Consider the following 13,478-nt stretch of genomic DNA (forward strand, 5'->3'; position numbering starts at 1 on the left):
CGGTGAACTAGAAGTAGCATGACGTCACATTTTTAAAGGCTGTTTCAACGGTTTCTATTCGATTTATTATTAATAAATAAATTTATAAATGTTGCATTTCCGATTATTTTTATAACAATTTAAGAAAGAGTGTTAACATTTTAAAATTTTTTAATGTAAGCACAAAGTTCTTAAGATGTGACATCATGCGCAGTGAGAGCCAAATATTGGTCATTTATGTGCATACCCGTGTTTCTCTCAATTGTAGTTTCTACTTTTTCTTTGTTTATATATACGCGTTTGTCGGTGCGGTTGCTGTTAGGGCTATTTGACATAGGGTGATGTGTTAATTTGCGCGAGCATAATGCAAAATATTAAGTTAAATGTGAAAAAATTATTGTATTAAGCACTAAGCTTCGACGAAATACCAGCCTCGTTAATTTTACTCAATAATGTATTGAAAATCGATCGAGTTTTAGAAACAAAGTTGCAAAGTAGCGGTGTGTGTGTATGTCTGTGCGCGTGTGTATGTTAAGTTACATACTTTTGTATGTACATTCTTATGTACTAACATATAACTCCAACCATTAAGAAACATAACAGCGGTCCACAGCAAAAATGTCTGCGATGGCTGCCAACTTTTTGGGGATGGACCTCGTCTCATCGCTACCATCTGATGTACGCGAAAAATTGGCCGAATTGGATTTAGAGTTATCTGAAGGTATCATTCTGAATCGTATACGTACAATTTAGACATGTTGTAATTTCCTATGGGGTTAATTTTATTTCTTTCTCCTGGCCCAGCATAAAAATCTAATGTATATCTGAAACATGATGTAGTAGTAGTCTGTTATAGGTCATGTCTGCATTCCAACTAATACTTGAAGCAACAAACTCAGCACTACAGATACAGCTACTGTTGTAGATAAAGGGACAGGCAGAAACAGGGGGTCTTTGTCATCGCGCCAACCCCATTAACTGCTATTGATATAACGCGTCTGGTTGTGTGCGGTTTTGTGGGATAAACGACATGTGTCTGCAAACACGTACATACATACATGCATGTACTTACATATGTGCCTGCGTGATTACACATGTGCTAATAGTACATACAATTTATAGGACTGAATGCATATGACATGATACGACATCTATTTAAATATCTACATATAACAGATGGGGCTCCTTAATTTTTTAAAGAGGTAGATTAACTTCGTATGTGTATATAGATACATACATTCATAGCAAAACCAATTAACGATGTACATGGCATATCTTATAGATGTGGTTTATCTGCTTAAAGATAGCTCAAATTGAATGCTTATAAGCATGTAGATATGATTTAGGTATAAGTTATGAATATTAAGTAGAAAGTGTAATTATTTAAATTTTGGCTTTGGCTTTGGCTTAATATAACGACCATTTCAGATATCGGTATTTGCTTGGTTTAATTTGTATATATGTATAGATGTTCACATAATAGTAATTCGTATGTACATACATATAACAGTCATGCCAAGCACAGGTTTTAATAAAAGCCTTCAATTCAAATGATCATATTTTGTATTTTTTTTAGGTGACATTACCCAAAAAGGATACGAAAAGAAACGGACAAAGTTATTGCAACCCTTCCTGAAGAAACAGGAATGTAAGTAATCTTAGCATGTGTATGCTAACTTTGGTTTGGGAATATAAATATATTAATGGGAGCAACGTGATTCTTAATAGTAAACGATGTGGAGAAAGCAAAGAACTTGCCGCCACCGCCATACTACAACATTAAAGAGTCCAACAATAGCAACAGCAACGTAAACAATGATGGCGTCATTGTCTCTAGTGAGGGGTATAGTTATGTGACTGAAGTACCTTCATTACCCTCATCACAACAAAGGCATTCCAAAAAATCAGACTTTCATCAGCCGAGCTCAGCCATATCAATATCATCGTCAACACCTCAGAGCGAAGGTGGTGTACCTGGCTATGAGAATATGCGACCCCAAGGCGGTGCCGTAGGAGATCCCGGCTATCAAAACACACGCGAGCCAAACACCTTTCAAAACCATGCACCACATCCCCCAACAAATAGCAGCCAAAGTCGACAACGGCGAACACAACGTAAAGTAACGCACAATGAGAAGCGATATCATTCCGGTAGATCTACTATAATAAACGGTATATTTCATCATGGAATTGACACATATTTTTTTTTAAAGAGGTTCGACAGGAAGCTGTACAACAGGCACTGGCTGCGCTGAAAGGTCGGCCAAAGCCTAGCTTGCCAATGCCCTCAAAACGGAGTTCCGTGCTTAATCGCAGCCCTGGGTGTAACGATGAATTGGACTCATCCAGTGATGACGAATCGATACCAGAGGAGCTTATTTCACCGGACAAGGAATATAATTATCCACGGGATCATATAAGTAAGAATATGCAGCCTCCGGAACCAATCATTAAGCCACCAATACGTGAATCATCGATGATCGCACAGCAACAGCACTTACGGCATGATGTCAAACAATCTCAAGCGCCAATTCAAAAATATAGTTTGTCGGGCAGCGCAGCAGAACGACGTCCACCGCAGAATTTGCCGCCTCTGGTGGGTACACAAGTGCTAAGAGTAGCATTTTTTTGCAATTATTATTATTTTTGTTCAATTATTGTTTGGTTCAATCCATTGGTGACTCTGACTGGTAACAGTTGATAATATATACATTGATAAGAACCAGAATATTTGTATTTGATTATCCATTATCATCACGGTAGATCATCATAACAAATGTACACGCACATATAGAGTGCTTTCTTTTTATACCCTTGCAGAGGGTATTATAATTTTGTATGTATATTCTTGATCAGCATCAACAGCCGAGTCGATAGAGCCATGTCCGTCTGACCGTCTGTCCGTCTGTCTGTTTCTATGCGAACTAGTCTCTCAGTTTTAAAGCTATCTTAATGATACTTTGCAGAAGTCCCTCTTTCTGTTGCACGCAGCACATATGTGAAAATCAGCTGGATCGGACCACTATATCATATAGCTGCCATAGGAACGATCGGTCGAAAAATAAGTTTTTGCATAAAAAAACATTTTGTTTATCAAGATATCTTGACCAAACTCGGCAATTATTAGTTTTACTAAGCTCCTCATATATATGCAAAATCCTATTAAGATCGGACCACTACATTATATAGCTGCCATAGGAGCGATCGGTCGAAAACTAGGTTTTTGATTAAAAACCTTTTTTGTTTATCAAGATATCTTGACCAAACTCGGCATTAACTATTTTCCTTGTGCTTCTTAGATACGGGCACAGCACTATAAGCATTATGAAAAGGTTGGATTTGCAAGGGTATTAGATCTTCGCCGTGCCGAAAATAGCCTTTCTTTCTCGTTGTGAATTGCATATACTTTTTATTTTTTACAATTTAATTGTTTAATTGTAATTTATATGGCCAGCCTACATCGGACACCTCGAGCACAGAGTCACCACCAATTGGATATAAAAGAGATAATGAATTTACTGATAAAGCTTATAAACAGAAGCATTGTAAGTATAGTAGTCGTTTACTTCATTAATTGGAACCAATTATTAATTTATTTAATATTCCAAACAGTTAATGCACCAGACATAACCCAGTTCAACAACGCTCATCGCATTGCAGACCGAGTTACACGTTATGTTAACGTCTCTCAAACAGAGCTTAATGAAACAGATGCTAATGGAAAGTGGAAAGTATCGGCCAAGATTCAACAGTTGCTGAATACCCTTAAAAGACCAAAACGACGGCCGCTACCCGAGTTCTATGAGGACAACGACATCGAGCTTGAGATTGCTGCTAATCCCAAGGATCCGAATGCACCCAAGCCCGAGGGCAGCACCATGACTCCGGTGCAAGGTGAACAACTTTCTATACCAGCTGGCTTACCACGTACATTAGAGTGTGCACTTCAACGCTATGGAATGAATTCATTTAAAAGCTCGATGGCTACGGTATTAGATCCTAACGGTAAAATAACCACAACCCTTACATATGGGAAACTACTTTCGCGTGCACAAAAAATCGCTTATGCGCTATCCACAAAGATATTCAGTAAAGGTCCCGAACAGGTCACACTAAAACCAGGAGATCGTGTAGCCCTAGTGTATCCAAATAATGATCCCTTAAGGTGAGATTTATGATACAATTATTTTTTACGGCATTAATATTCTTGAGAATTCTTTAGCTTCATAACTGCGTGGTATGGATGCATGTTTCGTGGTTTGGTGCCTTTGCCAATTGAGTTACCGCTTTCAAGCTCGGACACTCCACCACAGCAAGTGGGATTTTTACTAAGTTCATGTGCTATAACCGTGGCACTCACCTCAGAGGCTTGTTTAAAGGGTCTGCCCAAGTCTGCAACTGGTGAGATAGCGAAACTGAAAGGCTGGCCAAGATTACAATGGTTTGTTACTGAGCATTTGCCCAAACCACCCAAAGACTTTAATGTAGGCAATTTGCGCGTTGAAGATACGGCTGCTGCGTATATTGAGTATACTACTGATAAAGAGGGCAGTGTAATGGGTAAGTTTATAATAAAAATGTTACATTATTACAAATTCATATGGAATATTCCAGGCTTATAGCCGCAAGAAAAATACTAAGCTGCCCTTCCTTGATTGATTCGCGTGCTTTGATTTTCATATTTTTGCATCCTAAAGCATATTTAATCATAGTTACTTATAAACGAATTGCTCACCAGATATAATTACTTCCTTTTTGGATAATATATTAATTTAGTATTCATATATAAAATTTTTATTTCAGGCATCACTGTTAGTCGCGCTGCCATGATAAATCACTGTCGTGCTCTGACAATGGCCTGTCATTACACTGAGGGTGAAACAATTGTCTGTGTATTGGACTTTAAACGAGAAGTTGGCTTGTGGCATGCTGTTTTGACATCTATACTCAATGGCATGCATGTGGTGTTCATTCCCTATGCTCTGATGAAGCTGCGGCCCTCATCTTGGATGCAGTTAATAACAAAACATCGTGCTTCTTGCTGTCTCGTAAAGAGCCGAGATCTGCACTGGGGCTTATTAGCCACTAAGGATCACAAGGATATCTCATTAGCTTCACTGCGCATGCTGCTTGTTGCCGATGGTGCCAATCCCTGGTCATTGTCATCATGCGATCAGTTTTTGAATGTATTCCAAGCAAAAGGTCTGCGATCGGACGCCATTTGCCCCTGCGCCAGCAGCTCAGAGGTCTTTACAGTTTCTCTGCGTCGGCCAGGTCGCTCGTCTACCACTGGATTCTGTCAGTCAGCTACTGGACGCGGCGTGTTATCCATGGCCGCCCTTTCGCACGGCGTCGTGCGTGTTGATAGCGAAGACTCTTTGACTTCCCTTACATTACAAGACTGCGGACAGGTTATGCCAGCCGCACAAATGGTGGTTGTCCGCTCTGAAGGCGCACCGGTGCTGTGTAAAACGGATCAAGTCGGCGAAATATGTGTGACCAGTGGCTCAACTGGTGCCAGTTACTTTGGACTCGATGGAATGACCAACTCGACATTTAGAGTCCAACCGCTCCTTGAAGATCCAGAGCAACCAAAAGACGGGGGCGGTACAATTGCTAGTACACCCAAGCCTATTAGCGAGGAATATTATGTACGTTCAGGGCTCTTAGGCTTCCTTGGACCCGGTGGCTTGGTTTTTGTGTGCGGATCACGCGACGGCCTTATGACTGTTACTGGTCGCAAGCACAACGCCGATGACATCATTGCAACAGTGCTAGCTGTCGAACCCATGCGATTTATCTATAGAGGGCGCATTGCCGTATTCAGCATTAAAGTTTTGCGCGATGAGCGCGTCTGTGTCATAGCCGAGCAACGACCTGACTGCTCGGAGGAGGAAAGTTTCCAGTGGATGTCACGTGTGCTCCAAGCAGTTGATTCCATACATCAGGTTGGAATTTATTGTTTGGCACTTGTTCCACCAAATCATTTGCCGAAGACACCACTTGGGGGAATACATTTATGCGAAGCGAGGCGTCGTTTTCTGGAGGGTTCACTCCATCCGGCAAATGTTTTAATGTGTCCACACACATGCGTCACCAATCTACCAAAGCCGCGAGAATTGCATCAAGGTGAGTGATCTTTGTTTTGGCTAAGCGGGTAGTATATAACCTATTGTTAATCCATTGGCTTTATTGGTTCCTATCTATGCTTTCTTTATACATTCGTGTCTGATAAAAATACAAATATTGTTTTCCTCTTTTTTATTAATCACCAACAACAAACAACTACAACTACAACAACAATGAACTGCTGCGGTTGCTTCCCACTATGCCCACTACAATAAATACGCACCACTAATAAACAACAACAACACTCACCTCAATAACTACAAAAACAATAACACTGTATTATAAAAACGACAAACAAAACAACTCAAAATATGTCAACTAAACTAATTGCATTGCATTGCTTTCAATTAACAAATTCACAAATCGTTTGAAATTAATTCATATATACAACTTATATCTCATATACTGTTATTGCATATCAATTCAAATCCTTGTACAAAAACAACAAACCATTCCACTACTAACCAACATAAAAAAAATCAAAAAGGTGTGCAAACTACTGCAAAACTAAGCTCATCATCTGGCTGTGGTATTACAGACACGGGTGTAGGACCCGCCTCCGTCATGGTCGGAAATTTAGTGCAGGGCAATCGTTTGGCTGTTGCACACGGGCGCGATGTAGGAATGGCTGAAGACGGGGAACGTAAGGTAGGTCATATGATTATCATTAAGTAAGGTAGGTTTAATGATTATTATTAAGTATTAGTTACACTTATTATTTATAACTAATTATCATTAATCCTATCAGCCCCAATTAATAACTGGCGTCTTACGCTGGCGAGCAAACACCTCTCCAGATCACATAATATTTACGTTGCTTAATGCAAAGGGTAAGTCCGAGTATTGTTAATAATTCTTCATTGTAAACGCAATTTATTTGCGCAGGAGCTATAGCAAAAACGCTGACCTGCTCTGAGTTGCACAAACGAGCTGAAAAGATAGCTGCATTGTTGCAAGAACGAGGCAAAATTGAACCAGGTGATCATGTTGGTAAGTTTAGATTATATATTTAAAGTCGTACAAGATGAAACTATAATTTTTCTTTTTCTAGCACTCATATTTCCACCTGGCTTGGATTTGCTGTGCGCATTCTATGGATGTCTTTATCTTGGGGCAATACCTATAACAATTAGACCACCGCATCCACAAAATTTAATCACAACGTTACCCACTGTTCGCATGATTGTCGATGTTTCCAAAAGCGGAATTGTGCTCTCTATTCAACCAATTATTAAGTTATTGAAATCAAGAGAGGCCGCGTCATCAATTGATCCAAAGACGTGGCCACCCATACTAGATATCGATGATAACCCAAAGCGTAAATTGGCTGGCATAGCCACAGTCTCGTTGGACTCCAGCGCCTATTTAGATTTCAGTGTGTCCACATGTGGTCGTTTAAGTGGTGTCAACATAACTCATCGGTAAGAAACCACCAAACAGCTATCCTTTCTTAAATCTAACATGATATATTTGTATAACAGATCTCTGTCTAGTCTGTGCGCCAGCTTAAAGCTGGCTTGTGAGTTGTATCCTTCACGTCATGTCGCCTTATGTCTGGATCCGTATTGTGGCCTTGGCTTTGTAATGTGGACTCTTATTGGGGTATACAGCGGCCACCATTCCATTCTCATTGCCCCTTATGAAGTAGAGGCCAATCCCAGTCTGTGGCTTTCAACGCTCTCCCAGCATCGCGTACGCGATACCTTTTGTTCTTATGGTGTGATTGAGCTATGTACTAAAGCGTTGAGTAATTCCGTGCCCTCGCTCAAACAACGTAATGTCGATCTAAGATGCGTGCGCACGTGCGTGGTTGTTGGTGAAGAGCGTCCGCGAGTGACACTGACCCAACAGTTTTGCAAATTATTCCAGGGACTTGGACTGAATACACGCTGCGTATCAACCTCCTTTGGATGCCGCGTTAACCCAGCCATATGTGTTCAGGGTGCTAGCTCAGCAGAGAGTGCACAGGTGTATGTAGATCTTAGGGCATTGCGCAATAATCGCGTTGCATTGGTGGAGCGAGGCGCACCCAACTCATTATGCCTAATTGAATCTGGCAAGCTGCTACCTGGTGTGAAAGTTATCATAGCAAATCCAGAAACTAAAGGACACTGCGGCGATTCACATTTAGGTGAAATTTGGGTAAGCTTTTTCTATTAAACTAAACACGTAGTCAAGTATAATTATCTTTTTGTGTAGGTCCAAGCCCCACACAATGCAAATGGTTACTTTACCATCTATGGCGATGAGACAGACTATAATGATCATTTCAATGCAAAATTGGTCACTGGAGCCACCTCCGAAATGTATGCACGTACCGGCTATTTGGGTTTCCTACGGCGAACAGAATGCTCTCAAGCAGCTTCTATATTAGATGAAACCACACCAAGTGTAGCAAGTCGTGATAGTGACACAGAGTCCTTAAACTCCATGAGCCAACTACAATTAAACTTTTCAAATACTTCCCTGGGTGGTAATTCTGAGCATAGCCTTGTGGGAGGTGCCGTTAATTCAAATGATCAGGAATTGCACGATGCTGTTTATGTGGTTGGTGCTTTAGACGAAGTGATTTCGTTGCGAGGCATGAACTATCATCCAATAGATATTGAAAATTCGGTACTACGCTGTCATAAGAAAATTGCCGAATGGTAAGTTTTACAAGTCCCATTTCCGGAACACTAAAAATGAATCAATAAGTACTACCCCACAGCGCGGTGTTTACATGGACAAATTTATTGGTTGTAGTTGTAGAACTTGATGGTAACGAATCGGAGGCGCTCGATTTGGTGCCCTTAGTTACAAACACTGTTCTGGAAGAGCACCAGCTCATTGTTGGCGTTGTTGTGGTGGTTGATCCTGGTAAATTGCCTTTAATACCAAATAAGCATTTTTAATAAACGACTTGCAATTGTATTTCAGGTGTTGTTCCCATTAACAGTCGTGGAGAAAAGCAACGTATGCATTTACGGGATGGTTTTCTGGCCGATCAATTAGATCCCATTTACGTTGCATACAATATGTAAATAGTATTATAGTGCTAAATGATGCGCAATTGAAATGCATACGTATGAAAAACAATTATTTATTCATCACCATATAATGAATTTTCCTTGTAATCGCGAAGAAAAAACCGAAAAAACATTTAGATTTGCATGATTTAAACTTAGTGACATCAACATCAAATAACCGAACTAAATTGCTTTTTCCTTAAAAATGATTATCCCTCAGTCTCTCTTTTACCTCCGCAACCACATTTAAACTCAATCACACTCAATGTATGAAAGTGACAACAAAAACAATATTAACAACTTTCTTTGTGAAATGCAATAAACAATTTATATATATATTAATGAGTTATGATTAATTTCTTATGTAGGATTCACTGTTTTGTTAACTGGTTGCATTTCTGTGCCCTCAACAATGGTATGCGTACCGCGATCATACCACCAACGAAGTATTATAGTGCGTCGTCTACGTACTACAAGAAATATTAGCATTATCCACAGGCCCTGAAGTCCATTTATCATATCACAGAGTAATAAATAAACTAAAATATAAATGCAGTTATATGATATTCTAATATTTTATCACTAATATATTACCTTCATTTCCAGGCGAGTAAAAGGTTACTATTTCGAATAGCCAAGCTAGTATTATAATAATTCCCAAAAAAGCTACACATTTTGCGCTATTTATGGGTTTACAGATTAAAATTAATACATAAAGGGATTGCAGTAACTTACTCTTTTTTGACATCCTCGTATTTCTGCTGATCAAACTGACGAATTGGAGTAGAATCAATCTTTTCATCCTTATCGGCACGCAGGTAACCATCAGTTTTTATTCGTTGAAAGCCAAAGAACGATATTATCATTGCCTAAAAACGATTAGTATTAATATATTTGTCTTCTAATAATTTATGTTCTTTTTATTGCATCGACTCACAAGGAAACTAAGACCTAATAGTGTAGATACTGGTGGTATGAAGTAACGTTGGGATTCTCGAATTGATTCCGTGAGTCCCTGCTGAAAATATGAAGGCATTCCCGGCAGCCCCTTTTGCACAGTCAGCGAGACTAGAATCGCTGGTCCAGTAATAGCGAATACACAATATGCTCCAAAGTTCAAAATTGTCCACATCTTAGAAAATTGTACGTAGTGGGGCAGTTTGTACCAAATATTCACGAGCACATTACAGCAAATGCAGAAGTACCAGAAGAAAAAACTTAATATAAAGAACTGTATAACGTATCCAATGGAGCCACCCGCTGGTATTCCGTATATGTGCACCACCGAGTGCACAAAATAGCCGCAGGCTAAGCACAAGGACATCAATGCCAAGGACCACCCATGCAAATTGCGCAATAGATGCAAAGTCAGATGCAAATAACTAACCAAGAGTAGGCAAGGCATGCTTATGAGCATCATCACGGCTACAATGATAATCTTCGCTTTGGAAACCTCTTCAACTTGGGTGATGCATATAAATGCTAACATATGGCCAGATTTATCTTGGTCCAAGCAGTAATTTTCCTCTACTGTGTAAGACTCATTTCCGTTTTTGTCGATGATCAACAGCGACCCATCCTGCAATACAAAAAACAGGTCTTCCGGATCTTCGTATTGAAACGAGCTGAAAAAGGTAACACTGCAATAAATACAAAGAGTTTCAGAGTTCTAAACATATATCGCAATGTGTTGCATGCCTGGGACTAAAAGAAATGATTACTAGTATCAGAATAAGTAAGGTAGTTGTAACTATTATAGTTTCTGATGAAACTTATTTTTGAGAAAAAAGCTTTGCAGGCTGCAAAAAATAATTGTACGGAGTAAACTTACCTATTACATGGATTGCCAATTTCATAGGGCAATATTGTAGGTATTTCCAAATCTTCAATGCAATTGTCAAAAAGTACCGCACTTATGACAGTTGGTTCAAAATTTAATACGGCGTTATCACACATTGAATCACTTTGGTTTTCGCGATAAAAGTCTAGGTTCTCTCCAAGCGGACAGCACTTCCGTAATCTTGAGGTCGATATAGCTATTGGCTGTTTTCTTGATTTTTCACGCTGTGAACAGTCAACGGGTTGGTTTTGACTTTGTATTGATGTGATCTGTGGAATTCGCATGCTTGTGTCCGCTGTCGGGGCCGGTGTTGATATATTACTAGCAGCGACATTTGGAGTTGAAATTGTATCAAATTCGCTAGAGCTTAGATTGTTTAATTGCCCAAATGTCGTGCCTGTGCTATAGAAAAGACGGTTATTTAATTTATCGGTATAAAAGGCTCATTAATATTAGAACCTGTTAGTATCATATACGTCCGTGGCATTTGGAACATCTTCAGCTTTACTCATAACCAAAAGAATGCAAATATATGTGGTTAGATATAATTTAAAATAAAATTGCCATCTGATTTTCTGATAGTTGGACCCCATGTTAAAAATATTGTATATTTTTTTTAAACTGGAAAGAAACAATACATTAAAAACAAGGGTGCAATTCGGGGCTTTGGCCACCTATAAAAAAATTTTAAATTGAATTGTTTAATATTTTGAAAATGTAAACAAAGGACAGCCGATTTTGTTTTTGATTTGCAGCCCTGATTAATATAGAAGAAAATCCTGCCCGTCCATACATACATTTTCGTTTTTATACTCCTGTAAAGTGTACTATAATTTTGTTATAAAATGTGTAACCCATAGAATCAGACATCTGAAAACCCAGAAAGTACACATACTCAAAGCCAAAGCAACCAAGTTGTTATTGCCATGACCGTCTGTCCGTCTGTGTGATTCTATGCGAATTAGTCTCAACATCTTAAAGCTGCAATAGAAACGATCCTTTTTTTTATTAAGGTAACTTAACCAAAATCGAGATTTATAAGTTTCACAAAGGTCCTCATATATTTGCAAAATCTTATTAATATCGAACCACGTCATATAGCTGACATAGAAAAGATATTTTGAAGTTGGTTCCTATTTGACAAAATATTCTGTTCATTTGGTATGAAGAACATAGATACATAAAACAAATGTAAGCTTCTTCTGTCGAGAGTATATAAAAAGAAAAACATAGAAAACTGCTATTGTGCGGTAAAATCTTCTATGTAGTTTCCCAAGATGTGAGTAATATCACCATTAAAATGCTTTGTTTGAACAGTTGCATCGGATTTCTGCACTACTCCCTCCATTAATATTGTTAATACATAATATTGTTAATACATACATATGTATAAAGAGTCGTGATAGAAGCACAACTCCCGTTTTGTTTCGTCTAAACTAACATAATAATTTTCTGATGTCAGTGTTATGATATGCTTTATGAAATAATTAACGCGATTCGCTTATTACGATGATCCAACTAATATTTAAGTTATTTACCGTATTCTTCACTATAGGTAACATACATAAGAACCCTTAAAACTATCTATGTAATTTTGTATGCGTCTTTAATTTCTCTCTCTACCCACCAACATACAAAAAAAGTATTATCTTTCCCCTGCTTACTCAAAATATCAAACGCACACACACATGACGTCATATTAATAAGAATGTGCTGATCAAAAATTTTTGTTATACCCTACCTACATTTGTATCTTTATATATAAATTCCAACTAAAGTCAGTGAACAAATTATTAATAAATGCAATGATAAGCAAAGAAACAGCCCAATATAGGGGGAGAGATGTGTTTGTAATATAACACTGTAATAACTACGGAACACAACCCACAGTTGGTGCTTGTTATAATAACTATTATAAGTATATACTTACAAATGAACTTGTGGATAAAAGGCATTAAGGGAGACAGGTGTATATGTTTTGGAAACGAATCTTTATCTGAAATCGTTTTCTCTCATATGCTAATAAACGGAATTGTTTTTTCCGTTTAACATGTAAATTATTTTTTATGGCGAGGTATCGACAAGCCACTAATTATCAATTGTAAGCATTTTATGAAAAGACTTTGTATCCAACATTTAAGAAATTATTTTTAAAATGCATCCGACGAGAACGCACAATGAAGTAATACTAGCGAATAAAGCGTCTGCACATAAGTGCTATAGGCGCATAGTTTACTGATAAGATAATGAAGAATATGGCAGGGCTACAAAATCTTTTTTTTTATTTAAAGTCAAATAACAAAAGGAACTATTTAATTTATGGTTCTAAGTACTAAGAAAGAGTTAATTGCACTAAAAGAAAAAAAAAAACAAAGCCGGCACAATCATCACTCGATTGCGAATTTGAAATTCCAAGATTCCGTGTCCAAATATCGATAACAACATCTATTGCATCAGTGCGCATGACTCGCATGCAACCATGTGTACTTTAGTACGTTAAACGACTACTAGGTGTCGCTTGC

The 13,478-nt window shown here is 38.4% G+C and overlaps 2 protein-coding genes across 6 annotated transcripts; one reads left to right on the forward strand and one right to left on the reverse strand.

The window, feature by feature from the left end:
* The first annotated feature begins 307 nt into the window (after window positions 1–307).
* Window positions 308–9,153, forward strand: LOC115768068 (disco-interacting protein 2). Of its 2 annotated transcripts, none has more exons than XM_030712520.1 (16): window positions 308–700; window positions 1,556–1,627; window positions 1,708–2,130; window positions 2,193–2,575; window positions 3,434–3,524; window positions 3,592–4,144; window positions 4,202–4,539; window positions 4,783–6,108; window positions 6,596–6,756; window positions 6,857–6,938; window positions 6,994–7,098; window positions 7,160–7,529; window positions 7,590–8,250; window positions 8,308–8,756; window positions 8,819–8,967; window positions 9,028–9,153. In XM_030712520.1, the coding sequence occupies exons 1-16, from the start codon at window positions 598–600 to the stop codon at window positions 9,129–9,131; spliced, it is 5,370 nt and encodes a 1,789-aa protein (XP_030568380.1). In that variant the 5' UTR covers window positions 308–597; the 3' UTR covers window positions 9,132–9,153. The 2 variants fall into 2 exon arrangements, with proteins under 2 accessions (XP_030568380.1, XP_030568381.1); XM_030712521.1 differs by having other exon boundaries at window positions 6,647–6,756.
* A 288-nt stretch (window positions 9,154–9,441) lies between these two features.
* Window positions 9,442–13,182, reverse strand: LOC115768069 (probable G-protein coupled receptor Mth-like 14). 4 transcript variants are annotated; one of them, XM_030712525.1, is made up of 7 exons: window positions 12,887–13,182; window positions 11,416–11,577; window positions 10,948–11,353; window positions 10,054–10,756; window positions 9,852–9,985; window positions 9,711–9,796; window positions 9,442–9,655 (listed from the first exon to the last, which is right to left on the reverse strand). In XM_030712525.1, the coding sequence occupies exons 2-7, from the start codon at window positions 11,450–11,452 to the stop codon at window positions 9,477–9,479; spliced, it is 1,545 nt and encodes a 514-aa protein (XP_030568385.1). In that variant the 5' UTR covers window positions 11,453–11,577; window positions 12,887–13,182; the 3' UTR covers window positions 9,442–9,476. The 4 variants fall into 4 exon arrangements, with proteins under 4 accessions (XP_030568385.1, XP_030568382.1, XP_030568384.1 ...); XM_030712522.1 differs by having other exon boundaries at window positions 10,948–11,358; window positions 12,887–13,181; XM_030712524.1 differs by having other exon boundaries at window positions 10,054–10,741; window positions 10,948–11,358; window positions 12,887–13,179.
* Window positions 13,183–13,478: the final 296 nt, after the last annotated feature.

This window comes from Drosophila novamexicana, unplaced genomic scaffold (genome assembly GCF_003285875.2).
Source record: "Drosophila novamexicana strain 15010-1031.04,08,12 unplaced genomic scaffold, DnovRS2.1 tig00001624-arrow-arrow-pilon, whole genome shotgun sequence".
Taxonomy (NCBI): Eukaryota; Metazoa; Arthropoda; class Insecta; order Diptera; family Drosophilidae; genus Drosophila; species Drosophila novamexicana.